The sequence below is a fragment of the Alternaria burnsii genome, assembly GCF_013036055.1.
Source record: "Alternaria burnsii strain CBS107.38 chromosome Unknown 725, whole genome shotgun sequence".
NCBI classification, from domain to species: Eukaryota; Fungi; Ascomycota; class Dothideomycetes; order Pleosporales; family Pleosporaceae; genus Alternaria; species Alternaria burnsii.
This window is the reverse complement of record NW_024066123.1, coordinates 323758-339877: the sequence shown is the minus strand read 5'-3', so window position 1 is coordinate 339877 and position 16120 is coordinate 323758. Positions and strand designations below refer to the sequence as shown.

Here is a 16120-nt window from a genome sequence, read left to right as displayed (position 1 = left end):
GTGGATACCCCGATATCCGATAAATACACACGACGACCCCGCCACCATGTCTAGCGGAGAAGTGCTCAAGGCCGACAAGGACTTTACCAAGGAAGTCGATGCGGCTATTCCAGAGGCGGAGAAGCTAGCTTCTGTATGTTAAATGACTCCCGAAAGTGAAGCAAAGCTAATGTAGTTGATTAGAGCAACCCGCAAGCTGGCATCGATAAGCTGCTCACGCTCGAGAAGCAGACCCGCCAGGTACATAACTCGCAACCTTGTGCGCATGGGCATGTATTGACATTGTCCAGGCCTCAGATCTCGCCTCCACTTCCCGAATCATAATCGCCATCGTCACAATAGCAAAGAATGCGAAGGACTGGAACTTGATGAATGAGCAGGTCCTGCTCCTCTCCAAGAAGCATGGACAGCTCAAGCAAGCCACCACCAAGATGGTGCAGACAGTCATGGGGTTCCTGGATGAGACACCCAACCTCGAGACAAAGCTATCCGTCATCGAGACACTACGGACAGTTACTGAGGGCAAGGTAGGCGGCACCAACGGATGGGACACGTGCTGTTGCTGACACGGGAACAGATCTTTGTCGAAGTCGAACGCGCTCGCGTAACCCGCATCCTGTCCAACATCAAGAAGGAGCAAGGCGACATTGATTCAGCGACAGACATTCTGTGCGAGCTGCAAGTCGAGACGTTCGGCTCCATGACCCGCCGCGAGAAGACCGAGTTCATCCTACAACAAGTCGCGCTATGCATACAGAAGGGCGACTGGACGCAGGCTGGTATTCTGAGCAGGAAGATCAGCACAAGGTATTTTGCCCGGAGACCAAAGAAGACTCCCGAGCAGCTTGAGAAGGACCAGAAGGAGCGGGAGGAGAAGGAGAAGAACCGAAGCCCCGAGGACCCGCCCATTGAGCCAGAGGACGATGTAACAGATCTCAAGCTCCAGTACTACGAGCAGCAAATCACCTTGGCGAAGCACGACAACAAGTACCTGGACGTTTGCAAGCACTACCGACAAGTATTGGATACCGAGGCTGTGGAGGAGGACCCTAACAAGCTCCGAGCAGTATGTACAACGCCCGAGTATCTCTGCAAACTATTACTAACGTAGTCATAGATCCTTCAGCGCGTCATCTACTTTATCATCCTCTCGCCGTACGATAACGAGCAGTCCGACCTCATTCACCGTATCCAGCGTGACTCTCGCAACTCTCAGATCCCACAAGACGCACAATTAGTTAAGCTCTTCACTGTGCCCGAGCTTATGAGGTGGCCAATGGTAGCTAAGCAGTTCGGACCTCACCTCACAGAGACGGACGTATTCGATGAGAAGAAGGACGACTCGGACGACCCCAAAGCATTCCAGAGATGGCAAGACCTCCGAAAGCGTGTTATTGAGCACAACGTCCGCGTCGTCGCCAAGTACTACACGCGCATTCAGATCCCGCGTTTGACAGAGCTGCTGGATCTCACAGAAGATGAGACAGAGAAGAACATTAGCGAGCTAGTATCTGCAAAGACCATCTACGCTAAGATCGACCGACCTGCCCGAATCGTCACGTTTTCGAAGCCTAGGGATGCCGACGATGTGCTGAACGAGTGGAGCGGAAACATGAAGAGCTTGCTGGGTCTTCTTGAGCGTGTTGATCATCTCATCACCAAAGAGGAAATGATGGCGCGTATTCAGCCTACCAAGGTGGACAAGAGCAAGGCGATCAAGGGCAAGGCGAAATAGGAGTCGCGAAGATCCTCAGGTCTCCTCAAGACATGCGTGCAAGACGGACTGCATTTGGTTGTGTAATGGCCTTGTGAACTGTAACGCTGATGATGATGCATGGAAGTGGGTATGATAGTCTACGAACGGGCGCGTTTGCAAGCAGACCCTGAAGGTCGAGCTTGTACCGATGCGCTGCCTGTGTTGGACATGTCGCATGGCTGAACTCGACACGCTACGAAACATAGAGTACCTGTGCATTTGCCATAGGATAACAAAATAAATCAAAGCAATAGCTACAACAAAGACACTCCGACTGAATTGCTGTGTTACTATCACTGATGTGATCGCTCTTGTTCATAGCACATGTAGCAGCTAGATGAAGCACCCGCGCGTTGCATCATCTGCCAAGACACTTAAGTACAGACGCGGACTAGCGCAACGCGTCCGACGCGTCCCTTCCTTCCCCGGAGTATGGCAGTCACAGCCGTTGATAGTCTCAAACTCTCACTACTTTCACTCCCCACACTGTAACACCACGACAACCATGGCTCGCGGCGTCGAAGGAAATGAGATGTCAACGCCTCGCGCTTCACAAAAGAAGCAGCCCGCCTCCGCGTCGCAATCGGCAAAGGGCCAAAAGTCCATCTTGGGTTTCTTCCAAAAGAAGTCTACCAACTCACCAAGCCCCGCGCCATCCGATGCCACACCAGTCAACAAGACTCCAACATCAAAATTGGCCAAGAAGGCGTTCAATGATCCGCCCGCAGCCATCACACCTGTGCCGAGCAGCGATGCTCCCGACTACTCGAGTCCCATCAAACAAGAACACGAGTTGACAATAGGAAGGGGTAGGAACAAGGAGAATGGTGTGTTATTGCGTGTCCTGAAATTCGATTCCGTAACTGACAGCGTACTACCAGAGCCCGCAGATGTCACTCCCAGTAGCCCAACACGCAAGGTACGTGCAACGTGCCATTGTGCATTATGACCGCTCTCCTTAACATTTTCACGCAGGCACGAAAGCCGGTCAACTATGCCGAATCCGATGACGAAGAAGAGGACGTATTGGGTCCAATTGCGAACAATGCTAGAGGCAGAGCGACAAAACGCCAGCGTGTCGTTGTCGACGACGATTCAGACGACGAATTCGGATTAGACGCGGCCACACAGAAGGCTATGCTTGAGGAAGAAGATGAGGACGATATGGAAGACTTCGTTGTTGCAGATGATTCTGACGAGGAGGTTGTGTCGAAGAAACGCAAACGTTCAGCAGCGCCTAAGAGTCGTGTCAGGACAGCTCCCGCATCATCGCCGCCTATAATCGAGGCAAAGGACGATGAAGACGATGGAGATGTTGTAATGACTAGCACGTCGACTGCACAACAATGGATCTATGATCCCGAGAATCCAATGGTCTTCAAGCCACGCACGTCAATACAAGCGACTAAGAAGGACCCCAGTAAGAAGACGAAAGAGCGACCGAGTGCATCAGAACCTGAGACGAGATATCCATGGCTCGCGCACCAAATGGACGCTGATCGGCATCCGGTTGATCACCCAGACTACGACCCCCGTACACTTTATATTCCCCCGGGCGCTTGGGGCAAGTTCTCAGCTTTCGAGACGCAGTATTGGGAGATCAAGAGCAAGTGGTGGGATACCGTTGTCTTTTTCAAGAAAGGCAAATTTTACGAGCTCTACGAGAAAGACGCCTCGATAGGCCACCAGCTCTTCGACCTCAAGCTGACCGATCGGGTCAACATGAGGATGGTGGGTGTACCAGAAGCCTCGCTGGACATGTGGGCAACACAGTTTGTAGCGGCAGGGCACAAAGTTGCTAGGGTTGACCAGATGGAGTCGGCTTTGGGCAAAGAGATGCGCGAACGCGACGACAAGGGCAAGACTCCGAAGAAGGCTGGCAAGGAGAACAAAGTGATTCGAAGAGAGCTCGCTACAGTACTCACATCCGGTACACTTGTAGACACAGGCATGCTTCAGAGCGAAATGTCCACATACTGTATGGCCATCAAGGAGATCGACCGCAACAACCTGCCAGCGTTCGGAATAGCGTTCGTCGACACTGCTACTGCCCAATTCCAACTCTGCGAGTTCACCGACGATATCGACATGACGAAGTTCGAAACCCTCATTGCGCAGATGAGACCCGGCGAGCTACTCCTGGAAAAGTCCTGTGTATCTGCGAAAGCTCTACGAATACTCAAGAACAATACACCACCCACAACAATCTGGAACTACCTGAAGCCTAACAAGGAGTTCTGGCCAGCGGACATCACCATTCGCGAATTGGAAGCGAACAACTACTTTGAGTCACCTACAGAAGACAATGTCGAGGCTTGGCCGCCAGTTCTCCGCGAAGCTCGAGAACAAGAACTGGTCATGTCATCATTCGGTGCTCTTCTACAATACCTGCGGTCCTTGATGATTGAGCGCGATCTTGTCACACTTGGAAACTTCCAATGGTACGACCCCATACGGAAGGCTACCAGTCTGGTTCTTGATGGTCAAAGCTTGATCAATCTGGAGATATTCGCCAACACATTCGATGGATCCACTGAAGGCACTTTGTTTGCCATGCTCAATCGCTGCATTACTCCGTTCGGTAAGCGATTACTCAGGCAGTGGGTATGCCACCCTCTTGCAGATGCGACCAAGATCAATGCGCGTTTGGACGCCGTGGATGCGCTGAATGCCGACTCTACCATCATGGAAAACTTCAGCGCGTCTCTCAGTAAATTGCCAGATCTTGAACGTCTCATCTCTCGCGTACATGCGGGCCGATGTAGGGCACAAGACTTTCTCAAAGTGTTGGAAGGCTTTGAGCAGATTGAGTATACTATCAGCTTGTTGAAGCAATTCGGCGAAGGCGAGGGTCTTATTGGACAACTCATCTCCTCCATGCCTGATTTGGCTGCATCACTGGAGAAATGGAACTCAGCCTTCGATCGAGACATCGCCCGGAAAGAAGGACTTCTCATTCCCGAGCCTGGCATTGAAGAGGACTTTGATAACAGCCAGCAGGAGATCGACACTTGCAAAGCTAACTTGGACGTATTGTTAAAGAAGGTTCGGAAAGAGCTCAATTCAAACGCTGTTCAATACAACGACATCGGCAAGGAGATTTACCAGCTGGAGGTGCCCAAGAAGGTCAAAGTTCCCAACAGCTGGGACCAAATGTCAGCCACTGCCAAGGTTACTCGATACTACACACCTGAGCTTCGAAAGCTAGTACGAGCACTACAAGAAGCACAGGAGACGCATGGCCAGATCACCAGGGAAGTTGCCACTCGCTTCTGTCAACGCTTTGATGAGGACTACAAGGTCTGGCTTGCGGCCGTCAAGATTATTGCTCAGCTAGATTGCTTGATCAGTCTTGCGAAAGCATCTGCTTCACTTGGAGAGCCTAGCTGCCGTCCTGTTTTCGAAGAGGGCAATCGTACTGTCGTTGAGTTTGAAGAACTCCGCCACCCGTGCATGCTCAATACAGTCGACGACTTCATCCCCAACGACATCAGGCTAGGAGGCGACTCTGCCAACATCAGTCTGCTCACTGGTGCAAACGCAGCAGGTAAATCTACCATCCTTCGCATGACTTGTATCGCGGTCATCCTCGCACAGGTGGGATGCTACCTACCCTGCACATCAGCTAGACTCACTCCAGTCGACCGCATCATGTCCCGTCTCGGCGCCAACGACAACATCTTTGCTGCCCAATCTACCTTCTTTGTTGAGCTCTCTGAGACACAGAAGATCCTTTCGGAAGCTACACCTCGCTCCCTTGTCATCCTCGACGAGCTCGGTCGTGGAACATCTTCTTACGACGGTGTCGCGGTTGCACAAGCTGTTTTACACGACATCAGTTCACGCGTAGGCTGTGTCGGTTTCTTCGCCACCCACTATCGGTCTTTGGCCAAGGAATTCGAGTTCCACCCTGAGGTCGAGAACAAGCGTATGCGTATCCACGTCGACGATGCATCGAAGTCCATCACCTTCCTCTACAAATTGGAGCAGGGCGTGGCTGAAGGTAGTTTTGGTATGCACTGTGCAGCCATGTGCGGCATTCCGAACAAAGTCATTGAGAATGCAGAGAAGGCGGCTAGGGAATGGGAGCACACTAGTAGACTGGGGGAGAGGATGGAGGTCAACAAGGATGAGGGCGGTGTTTATGTGCCGCTGGGTCTGCAGAGCGACGTTGCTTGGACGCTGAGGGAGGGCTTGGAGGGAGTCGGTGATCGGGCGCTGGATGTGCTGCTCGAGGCCATCTCTGCGCTATAAATGTGTATGGTGTCGTCCAGGGAAGTGTGTAAGATATGGTAAAAGGCGTACAACGGTCGAGTTGGTAAGGCTTATGGGATATATTCATATGGGACGGGGTACCAGATTTCGGTCGATTTAGCGTTCGCACTGTAATCATGTACTGTCAGTTAGCGTATCGTATGTCAATCAACCTTCTAAGAATGATATAGCAGCCTGATGATTTTCATGCTGTTTCGCACTGCCAACTATCACGCAGAAGTCTGTGAACTACTCGAGGGTTATATATACCGGAGTGACATCGAAGCAAGTTATTCATGATGTAGTAGTAGTAGTCATGCCGCACTATACGCAGGAGCGTGTATGAGGCGAATGCTACTTGTAGTCGCTAGAGCCTCAGGATGCTCGTACCAGATGTCGTACCCATATCGCTGAACGCCTTGTTAAGACCCGATTCTAAGACACTACACGAACTTTTCCCCTTCCTCCTCCGCCCACCTAGTGGTCTCCCCATCTCTTCGTTCTACTCCTCCTCATCTTAAGCAACTGACTTCCTGTATCCAGTAGCTGCATTCCTACCTCCACCAACACCACCACCAAAGTTCTCAATGCCGTCGAGGAAACCGTAGCTTGCGCTACCACTACCGTTCTCAAGGAAACCAGAACCTTCCTCGAAGCCCGGTTCCTCCTTCTTGATCTTGACCTTCTTGTCTACCAGACCACCAAAGTCTTCATCATCGTCACCGTCGTCATCGGCTGCCGAAACGTCCTCGGATGGCGATGAAGTTGGCTGACGGGCGCCCTTTCGGGCACGCTTGGCGGGTGTGCTGGAAGAGGTAGGGGGACCACGCTTCTTAGGAGTAGAAGTTGGAGTAGATGTAGCTTTGCTGCGACCCGGACCTCCGGCTTTCTTGGGGGTGGTAGGACCGTCTGTAGAGAGAGACTCGCCGAGGAGCTTGATCTTGGTCTTGATCTTGCCGAATGTTACGCCGGCGGAGCCGACGGTGTAACCGGTGAGGGAAGCCAGTTTGTGCATGTCGATCTAGGCATGGACGTGTTAGTATGAGTAATAGATTAGCAGAAGATGAAGTGACAAAGAGTATGTTGAGAGTGCTAGGCATTGACATAATGAGGATTGGGGGAGTTAGTGGTGGCGCTGGAAAGTATATACCTTGGGCTGCGTCTCCATACACTGCCAGGCGAGGGCGAGGACCTCCATCTCACGAGGTGAGAAGCTGACCTCTTTATTACCAGCCATGTTGATCTTGTAGATATGATGTATGTTAAGTGTTTGGAAGTGCGTTGGAGCCAAAGCTATCGCGAGAGAGTAATGGAAGAGCGATGGAAGAAAAGACTAGAAGAGGCGGGCATACGTTCTTTATATGCTATCCCACAGAAGTAGAAAGACCCTTAAAATTAGCGGTGAAGTTGACAGTTTGGTGAGATTTGAGCGCGTGGTGAGAGTGGCTAGGCAACCTAGAAGAGGAGAGAAAAGACGCCTTCACTCTGTCTTTGAAGCTCCAGCAGGAAACTGTAGGGCAGCACAGCGCGCAAGTGAGTCCGGCTTGAAGATTTGTGCAATTTGTATAGTATATTCTCGAGGCAATTGGAGACGCCAGCATACCGCCGTGCTAAATCCTGCGCACTTCCTTACCCTGCAATTCGGGTCTCTCCACGTCCAGCTCGTCCCTCAGTGCCGCATAGAGCGAGTCGCCCAAGATGATGGATAATCCCAAACTCCAGACGAGTGTAATAGCATAGAAGAAATTGGCGTTTCCCGATCCAGCATAGATCCACAGGTGGTAGAAGGCGGGGCCCAAGAATGACGTATACAGGATGCTCGCTGATGCCAAAAAGGTATAACGCATGACTGTGATATAGTTAGTTTTGTCGCGGTTTCGCGGGAAAGGCATCTACTCACGAGGAAATAGATGGCGGAACATGGGCACCAAAGAAAGGTAGAGCGCAGCATCCGCTATGCTCGGGTATGGAGTGAAGATGGCAAAAACGCCTGTCAAACAGCATGCTACGAACAATGGCTGCTTGTGAAGACGGATCGTCAGGCCAGGCATATACGACGCCGCATGGAGCCAAAAGACGCCAAGGAAGAACTCGCGGAAGGAATCGAACATCTCAATGAAGAAGTACCACCAGAGTCCGACGTTGGGTGTGAGATCTGGCAGGAGAAGACGCACACCGTATGTGGCCGACAGGAAGTCCCATGAATCCATCAATAATGCGGAGCCTGTGAGCAGGGCGCCTATTGCGCCTGCAAAGCCAAGAGTATGGGTTGTGATGAAGGATGTGACATTTGGCGCAGTCTTGGACTTTAGTGTCTTTGCATCATAAAGGAGGACCATCAGCGGAGGGAAGAGGAGTATCGGGTGCATCGAAAAGTAAGAAGCAAAAGCCGTGGATAGAATGAAGGTGAAGCTGGCGCCTTGGGAGGCCTTGGCCATGGCTGTGAGGATGAAGAGGTTCGTCAGGGCCGAGGTAGAGCGTGCGATGCATGTCAGGACGGTGAAGGGGTTGAAGAGGAAGCTTCGAGGTGTTAGCATGTGTCCTGTAGAGGAGTGTAGTAGTCGTACCCTGCTGCGATGGCCGTACTGCTCCATTTCAAGTCCTTCCGCGGCGAGGCGAACAGTCGCGTGACGGATGCGAAGCCGCTCTCCGCCACTTGAGCCAGTGCATTCGCGCTCAGTAGGTCGACGATAGTATAGAAGATGTTGGTGGCCAGAGGGGCCTGTGCCGGGCTCGGGAAGAGGGAGAAGAGAGGCAGCAGGAGGGGTGCCTGGTGGTATACGCCGCCGTCGTAGGGGGAGACATTATGGGTGTAGAGGAAGACGCCCTCTTGCACTATCACGTGTCAGTGATAGTATACACACTCCATGTCGGATACATACATCTCTTGAAGCTCGTCACTGGTGTCGACACCTCGACACGTCCTGCGAGGAGGTCTGGTAGTGCGGGAAAGACTGTGAAGAGAAGCAAGCGCACGGCTGCGGCGGCTCCGAAGAGCAGCAGCTTCTGGTGCGTGTTGTTCTGCTGCTTGACGGCCATGGTAACTCTCTCCTACGCAATCATGGCTCCATGGCGGGTCTTCACCTCGGCGCTGGTGTTCTGGCAAGATGCATGTTGGTGGACCCTGGTCGCGCGCTAATGCCGGATCCATGTCCGCTAGTTGGCCGCATCTCGAACTTTTTTGCGCCCGCCAAAAGTTCGACCATCTGCATCGACAGAATCGCGATTCTATACAGACAACACAATGGCTGGTCGCTCAAAAAAGAAGGGTATGCGCGTCTACAACTGATCGAGATGTCATTTTTGCTGACCAATCCATAGGCACCTCTGGTGCGGCTAAGAACTACATCACTCGTACGCGCGCCGTGAAGAAGCTTCAGATCTCGCTCCCGGACTTCAGACGACTATGTATCTTCAAGGGAATCTACCCCCGTGAGCCGCGCAACAAGAAGAAGGTCTCACGAGGCTCTACCGCTGCCACCACCTTCTACTACACAAAGGACATCCAGTATCTCCTCCACGAGCCGCTGTTGGCAAAGTTCCGCGAGCACAAGGCTGTCGCAAAGAAGATTGGTCGCGCTCTCGGTCGCGGCGAGTCGGGAGATGCATCGCGCCTCGAGAAGAACCTCATGCCCAAGGTCAAGCTCGACCACATCATCAAGGAGCGCTACCCTACCTTTGTCGACGCCCTGCGTGACCTCGACGATGCCCTCTCTATGCTCTTCCTATTCGCCAACCTCCCCTCGAGCGACCACGTCCCTGCCAAGACCATTGCCCTTTGCCAGCGATTGACCCGCGAGTTCGAGCACTATGTAATCACCTCCCACGCCCTCCGCAAGTCCTTCCTCTCTATCAAGGGTATCTACTACCAGGCGACAATCCAAGGTCAGGACATCCTTTGGCTCGTACCATACAGGTTCGTCCAGCGAACCGGTGGCGACATCGATTTCAGGATCATGGGCACCTTTGTCGAGTTCTACACCACTCTTCTCGGCTTTGTCAACTACCGCCTCTACACATCAGTCGGCCTGGTATACCCACCCAAGTTCAACGCAAAGAGCGACGAACAAGGTGGCGAGCTGGCTGCATTCCAGCTCGAGGGCAAGGCTACTGCCAACGACGCGACTAATGGACACGACGAGGATGCTGAGATCAACCCCGAGGCACAGGCGATAGCGGACAGGATTGGAGCCATGTCTGATGTTGATGAGGAGGAGAGCACCACAGCTGTAGCCAAGGTTGCTACTGAGGACGATGAGGAGGAGGCTAACGACGAGATTGACAAGTTCGAGCCGACTGCGCCCGATGCCGACATCCTACCCCAGCCGCAAGCAAGCAGTGCCGAGATTGCTTCCCTCTTCGCGCCCTTCACCTTTTACCTATCGCGAGAGACACCCAGAGCATCGCTCGAGTTTATATTGAAGGCGTTTGGCTGCAAGAGAGTTGGTTGGGATGGAACTCTCGGCGACGGTGCTTTCACAACGAACGAGTCGGACCCGAACATCACTCATCAGATTGTCGACCGACCCGCTCTATCCAACGGCACGTCTAACGGAGATGACGAGGACGCTGCTGCTCCCAAGGTTCAATGGCCCTACTCCATGATGCCTGGACGCACCTACGTCCAGCCACAATGGGTTTGGGACAGTATCAACCAGGGCAAGCTATTGCGACCAGACCACTACTCCCCTGGCGCAGACCTGCCGCCGCATCTTAGCCCTTGGGTCAAGCCCAAGAAGGGCGAATACGACCCCAACCTTCCCCTCGCTGCGCAACAACCAGAGGGTGAGGCCGAGGCGTTTGAAGACGAGGGTGACGAGGACGAGGAAGCCTTCGACGTTGACGGAGATGAGGACATGGATGCCATTGTTGACCGCGAGGGCTCAGTCGAAGTTGGCGAAGGCATGGATGTCGCTGACGACTCGGAAGATGACAGCGAGGAATCTGATGAGGCTGATGAAGGTGAAGAGTTTGACGGCCTCGACTCTGACGCTGAATCAGACATTTCAGAAGGAGAAGCTGCTCGTCTCCAGCATCAGCGTGAACTGGAAGCCGAAGCCCTTGGCAAGAAGCTCGAGGTCAAGAAGCCGACGAGGAAAGAGGAGAACGCCGCCATCCGCAAGAAGGCCGAGAAGAAGAAGCGCGCGGAAGAGGAGGAGCGTGAGAGGCAGAAGATGATGTTGTCCAACAAGAAGCGCAAGCTCCTCAAGCGTATCGAATACGGTGAAGACAAGCGTGCTAATGAATCCGAGAGCTTGCGCAGGAAGCGCGCAAAGGTCGAGAAGGCCAAGGCTGCTGCTGAGGCCATATAGGCCTGAGTGACATGTATGCGATGCATCAAAAGCTTGGGCCGGCGTTCATTTGGGCAGGAGTTTTGGGCGCTTAACGATAACTCTATATGTTGCATGTAGTAAAATGCGATACCTATACTGGCTCCAAGTCATGGCCGTAGCTGTCTGTATACACATCCCGACCAAGTATGCTGTGATTGGTGATGAGCATACGCACAGACGGGGGCTGTCAGACGGGTGGCGCAGCCATCTTTGATCAAGAGACTCATCAATATTCGATGACTCAAGCAGAGGTATAACAACGACGCTTCTGCACCTACTGTGATCGATGCTCACATTTTAATTGCAGTAACACTTATATATCACCAACATCTCAACCAACACCATGTAGTCTTACTTTGCTTGCAAACTCTGCACCATAATGGTTGAGCAACGCTATTGTCAAAACTCAACCACAGTTGACCGTGGAACGTCCTATCTAGTTGGCATACATACCATGGTATAAGCCCATCTTCAAACCTGCGCGTCAGGTCAAACTCAAAATGTATGTCTTGTCCACAGCAGTCTTCTCTGTCTACCCTCCTCAGAAAACGCCATCAAAGGGTCCAACAACGTCGCTAGACACAAAGAGCTAAAACGAGAAGATGAACCCATAACGAGAGACCCGCATACATATATTAGTACCCGATCCACCATCGTCGCCGCTACCTAAAAGCGCAAAGTGCCGAGCCGCTGCCGAATAGCACCACTTCGGACGGAAAAATTGTTCTTGTCCAGATTTTTACTTTCTTCCAAGTACCAATAGCAATAGTTTTTGTCAAAGGTATAGAATTCCTTGAAGCATGGCAGAAGCAAAGCTGACATGGTATGAGCGTTCCTGGTCATTGCTTTCACCTGGGGCAACAGGCTATGCTGTCACGTGATCTCGCGTTCACTCGGACAATCACTATTGTATCTTCAAGCCAACAGGCTCGGCTGTGGTCACCCAACTTCTGCTTGAAGATTGGTTCGTTGGTGGTATCACGACCTAGTCCGCGTCTCGCATCTACATCTCACTCTGCCGGACTCGATACCAGGAATCTGAAGTCAGCAACGCGACTATCGGCCCATCCTATCGAGCATTTGAAAATCCAGGTATCCGCCTGCAACGCTTCAAACTTCACACAAAACGACCAGATATGGCCTCCAGCATGCCCTTGGCAACTCCTCTCTTCCCCAACCTCCCACCTGAGCTCCGCAACGAGATCTACTCCTACCTTTCTATCCCCCCTCCCAACTCAACATCTCTAAACTCACACCTCCCTCTGGGCCTGAAAACCTTCACCTGCAAACATACCACCATCAACCTCATTCCCACACACCATGGCTCAACCTCCCTGCTCTCACTCCCACGGGCCACTTTCCCCGAAAGTCTAGAATACTCCTCGCATCTCCTCAGCAACGCGATTACCCTTCAAATTGGAGTACATTTCCACGGACGCGTCAACAACTTTGTGCAGGTGGATTGGAACAAGAAAATCTCAACGCATCTGAACAAAATGGCCAAATCTTTCCCATGGTTGAAAAAGGTGGCAAAGTACGATATCCAGATACTATGGGAACCAGTTGACGGGGCGCTCAAGAGTAAAAAAGGAAAGAGGGTCGCGGGTCAGATACCGCTTGATATGGTGGTGTGTCTGACACAACTCATGGATGCCGAGGTGAAGAGGAAACGGGGGAATGTGAGCGTGGGTCTATGCTTGGCACATTCGTTCGCAATCCAAAATGCGCTTGCTGAGCATAAGTTTGGATTGAACACGTTTCTCTTCAACAACGGCAGCGGGGATCCTGAGTTCAAGAAATTCGTGAGGGAAGTAAGGATGACGGCACATGAGTATCATCTGCCAACGCATCCTCACCCAAGGTTTCTTGCTGTTCCTTCCCCTGGGGAGTCGAAGGAGAAGGCATTAATCAGGGTGCAAGATGGCGTGGTCAGTTGGAGTGAGTGGACCAAGGGGCTGCTGGTTATGAGCAGGACGCTGGATGCGGAGGCGCCTAGAGGGAGTGTGCTTACGCAAGGGAAGGGCGAGGCGGAATTCCCAATGTGCCATCTCATGGCGGAGTGTGTGATGAGGTAATGGAGACTACACTGCATCGTTGATGTCTGAACGAAAGATCATTGCTCACTGTGATGGCTACCAATGGTTGTGCTGTAGTGGCCAGTGGCGATCGACTCTGTTTCTTGTATATATAGTCAGAGGTTCTGAACCTACATAATTTCTCCCATCCTGCGGCCAATGATTGCAAACACGACCCTATAATGAGTGTAATGATAGTTAAAAGGTTGTGTCCGCCTCACGTCTATCTACATTTTGTTCGCTTCGTCCTCCAGGTTCCTTGTGTTCCCTCTCCTCCATCCGGTATCTCTTTTCCACCTCCATCTTCTACTCTCCTTCTTCCCAGCGGGTCTCCATCCGATTTCAATGCTGCCCCTACCATCGTGTCTACTACATCCACCTCTCTACGCCCAAGCCCCCACCAAACTCATGAGGAAGGCTCCCAAGAACACAAGCAAACACGCATACACCCTGCGCTTTCCCCTGAGCACCTTCCAACTCTCGTCGCTCAAGAAATCCTCCGACATGAGTTCCACAAGACTTGCGTAGACGAGGAAACCCGCGGAAATAGCATTCATGATGCCGACGACGAGAAGACCAACTTCAGAGTCGGGAGAGTACAGGGTGTGAGTTGCTATACCGATTGCCATGCCGCCTGGTGTAGTGCAACCGTATGCGAGAGCCATGAGCCAGGGCTGTGCAGCGCGGGGCTTCCAGTTGATGTCTGCGATACGTACACCGAGAGCGAGGCCTTCAAAAGTTTGATGGAAGACAATGGCAATGAGCAATACGGTGAAGTCGTTACCAACGGAAACGGCAAGTGACATTCCGATGAAGATGCTGTGGAACAGGATACCCATTTCCAAGAGAAAAACTTGCATAATAGCTTTCTTATGGATTTGCTCGGGTGTGAGCACATGGTTGTGCTCTCCAGTTTCTTGGTCCTGTTCGATAGCATACTCATCACTGTCTTCCTTGCTATGAGCACCTGGAATTTCCGCTGCAGACCCACCAACAGATTCAATCGCGTCAAGTCTTTGGCCGTCTTCGCGGTAGCGGGAGAGTGTCCTACTGATGCTCCCAACTCTTCCACGCAAGACGCCTAGATCGCGGACTCGCATGCTAGATTCGGAGTACGTCCTCTGCATTGCTGGTTGTGGTGGAGCCGGCGATTCGGTAGTCTCGTGCTTTGGCTCTTCTTTTCGGCGAGACACAGCCTCCGCGCCCTCGTTACCACCGCAGACATGCTGGGCCGGAGAAAAAATCATTTCAATTAATGTGACGAAAAACACACTAGCTAGCATGATAGCGCCTGGCATAGCCTGGTAGTCAGTGGTCCAGAAACTTGACAGACATGGATCGTTCAGTGAGCCAAAAGCGGTGGGGAGTAGATGGACAAATGCGGTCGCGACTAAGACACCAGTACCGAAATGCTTTGCGCCGAAAAGGAAGGCAGGTGGAATGCGCAGCCGGGGGAATTTGAGTACGAGCATTGGGAAGGCACATCCAGTGCCGGATACGAAGAGAATAATGAAGAGACCAGCGACATGCAGGCCCAGATCGTAGTTGGGCTGCGCTTTGCCATCTTCGCAGGTACTTCGCCTTGGGAGACGTTGAAATGATTGATCTGGAATCCGTTATTAGTAGTGACGCTTTGACGCAAAACGAGTTGTTCCGTCATACCTTTGGGCAAGAAAAGTCTGGGAGCGGACAGGTTGCCGCTAGCCCAGGATATCAAAATTGAAGTACACAGTACTGATACTAGCCACTTTGACCAGCTGACGATAGTGGCGGTGAGGCCACCTTGGTACTCGCTCACATGTCTGGTTGTTCGGGTGCAAGGTCCTTTAGACGAGTCAGCATCGCAACCTTCATTTCCGAGTTATCGGAAAACTGCAACATACCGTTTAGGGACCCTTTGACACCCTCGCCCGTAGTGTTCGGCGGTCTCTTCTCCATCTCTTGAGCATTGGAATCATCGATTCCACAGCGCCGGAGACTCTGTGTGCCGCTGCGCAACCGGTCTGCTTCTCCTAATTCCCTTGCATTCGCGATGCCGTTTAGGTCCTCACAAGTCGTCAGATCAGCAGCGAAGCGTGGCGGACTCTGATTCCATTCCGGATGCCAAAGGATGTCTTCATCGGTTTTGGAAGGGCAGTTCATTTTGGGACCTCGGTAGCCAAGCCCTCCTTTCTAGATAGGGAGACGATGGAAGGTGCGTTTTGTAGTAGTGACAGTAATCTAGTCGGTAGAGCGCGAGCGATGGGTTGATACGTTTGGAGGATGACGTGGAGATCGATCAATAACGGTGGAAATAGTCGGGAGATATGACATCTGACGGAACTAGTAGTGGTCACTATGGTCGGTTAGCGGCTCTTCCGTGAGTGTCATTGCCCAATCACATGCTGGGGCCAAGTGCCAAGACTTTCCGATCCCCAGTTCCGCCACGCGTAGACGGCCGAACGGGTGCTGGATCTTTTGATGGGTCTGTAATACAGCCGCCATTACTCTAGTCAAACTCCGTGTCTCAAAATTGTACAAAAAGCCATACTCCCTCTCATCACCATCTCAATTACTGGAATCGGATGTTCGGCTTGCCCAGCACGTAACGATGCGCGGCCGGTGGAGACTCTCAAGAAGATCGAACCCGATGTCTCCCGTAGAGCCATGAGCACCAAGACGTGCAAACTTTACCGATGCGGAAATTTCTGGGGTAATGGCAC

General features: G+C 52.2%; 6 protein-coding genes across 6 annotated transcripts; 4 read left to right on the top strand and 2 right to left on the bottom strand.

Moving 5' to 3' along the window:
* Positions 1-46: 46 nt before the first annotated feature.
* On the top strand, positions 47-1735 carry GT037_009725 (26s proteasome non-atpase regulatory subunit 12; the record flags this gene model as incomplete). Its single annotated transcript, XM_038934772.1, has 5 exons — positions 47-133; positions 184-240; positions 291-527; positions 578-1066; positions 1118-1735. The coding sequence occupies 5 exons, from the start codon at positions 47-49 to the stop codon at positions 1733-1735; spliced, it is 1488 nt and encodes a 495-aa protein (XP_038782573.1).
* Positions 1736-2261: 526 nt separating this feature from the next.
* GT037_009724 (DNA mismatch repair protein MutS) lies at positions 2262-6010 on the top strand (the record flags this gene model as incomplete). The annotated part of the gene is made up of 3 exons (XM_038934771.1): positions 2262-2583; positions 2638-2675; positions 2732-6010. 3 exons carry the CDS (start codon positions 2262-2264, stop codon positions 6008-6010), a joined length of 3639 nt encoding a protein of 1212 aa, XP_038782572.1.
* Positions 6011-6527: 517 nt separating this feature from the next.
* Positions 6528-9049, bottom strand: GT037_009723 (cdc91 cell division cycle 91-like protein; the record flags this gene model as incomplete). Its single annotated transcript, XM_038934770.1, has 6 exons — positions 6528-7031; positions 7161-7303; positions 7644-7859; positions 7911-8530; positions 8578-8845; positions 8893-9049. 6 exons carry the CDS (start codon positions 9047-9049, stop codon positions 6528-6530), a joined length of 1908 nt encoding a protein of 635 aa, XP_038782571.1.
* A 205-nt stretch (positions 9050-9254) lies between these two features.
* On the top strand, positions 9255-11322 carry GT037_009722 (ribosome biogenesis protein pescadillo; the record flags this gene model as incomplete). The annotated part of the gene is made up of 2 exons (XM_038934769.1): positions 9255-9279; positions 9332-11322. The coding sequence occupies 2 exons, from the start codon at positions 9255-9257 to the stop codon at positions 11320-11322; spliced, it is 2016 nt and encodes a 671-aa protein (XP_038782570.1).
* A 1157-nt stretch (positions 11323-12479) lies between these two features.
* On the top strand, positions 12480-13418 carry GT037_009721 (uncharacterized protein; the record flags this gene model as incomplete). The annotated part of the gene is made up of 1 exon (XM_038934768.1): positions 12480-13418. The coding sequence occupies one exon, from the start codon at positions 12480-12482 to the stop codon at positions 13416-13418; it is 939 nt and encodes a 312-aa protein (XP_038782569.1).
* A 383-nt stretch (positions 13419-13801) lies between these two features.
* Positions 13802-15560, bottom strand: GT037_009720 (zip-domain-containing protein; the record flags this gene model as incomplete). Its single annotated transcript, XM_038934767.1, has 3 exons — positions 13802-15024; positions 15081-15242; positions 15302-15560. 3 exons carry the CDS (start codon positions 15558-15560, stop codon positions 13802-13804), a joined length of 1644 nt encoding a protein of 547 aa, XP_038782568.1.
* Between the last annotated feature and the right edge of the window lie 560 nt (positions 15561-16120).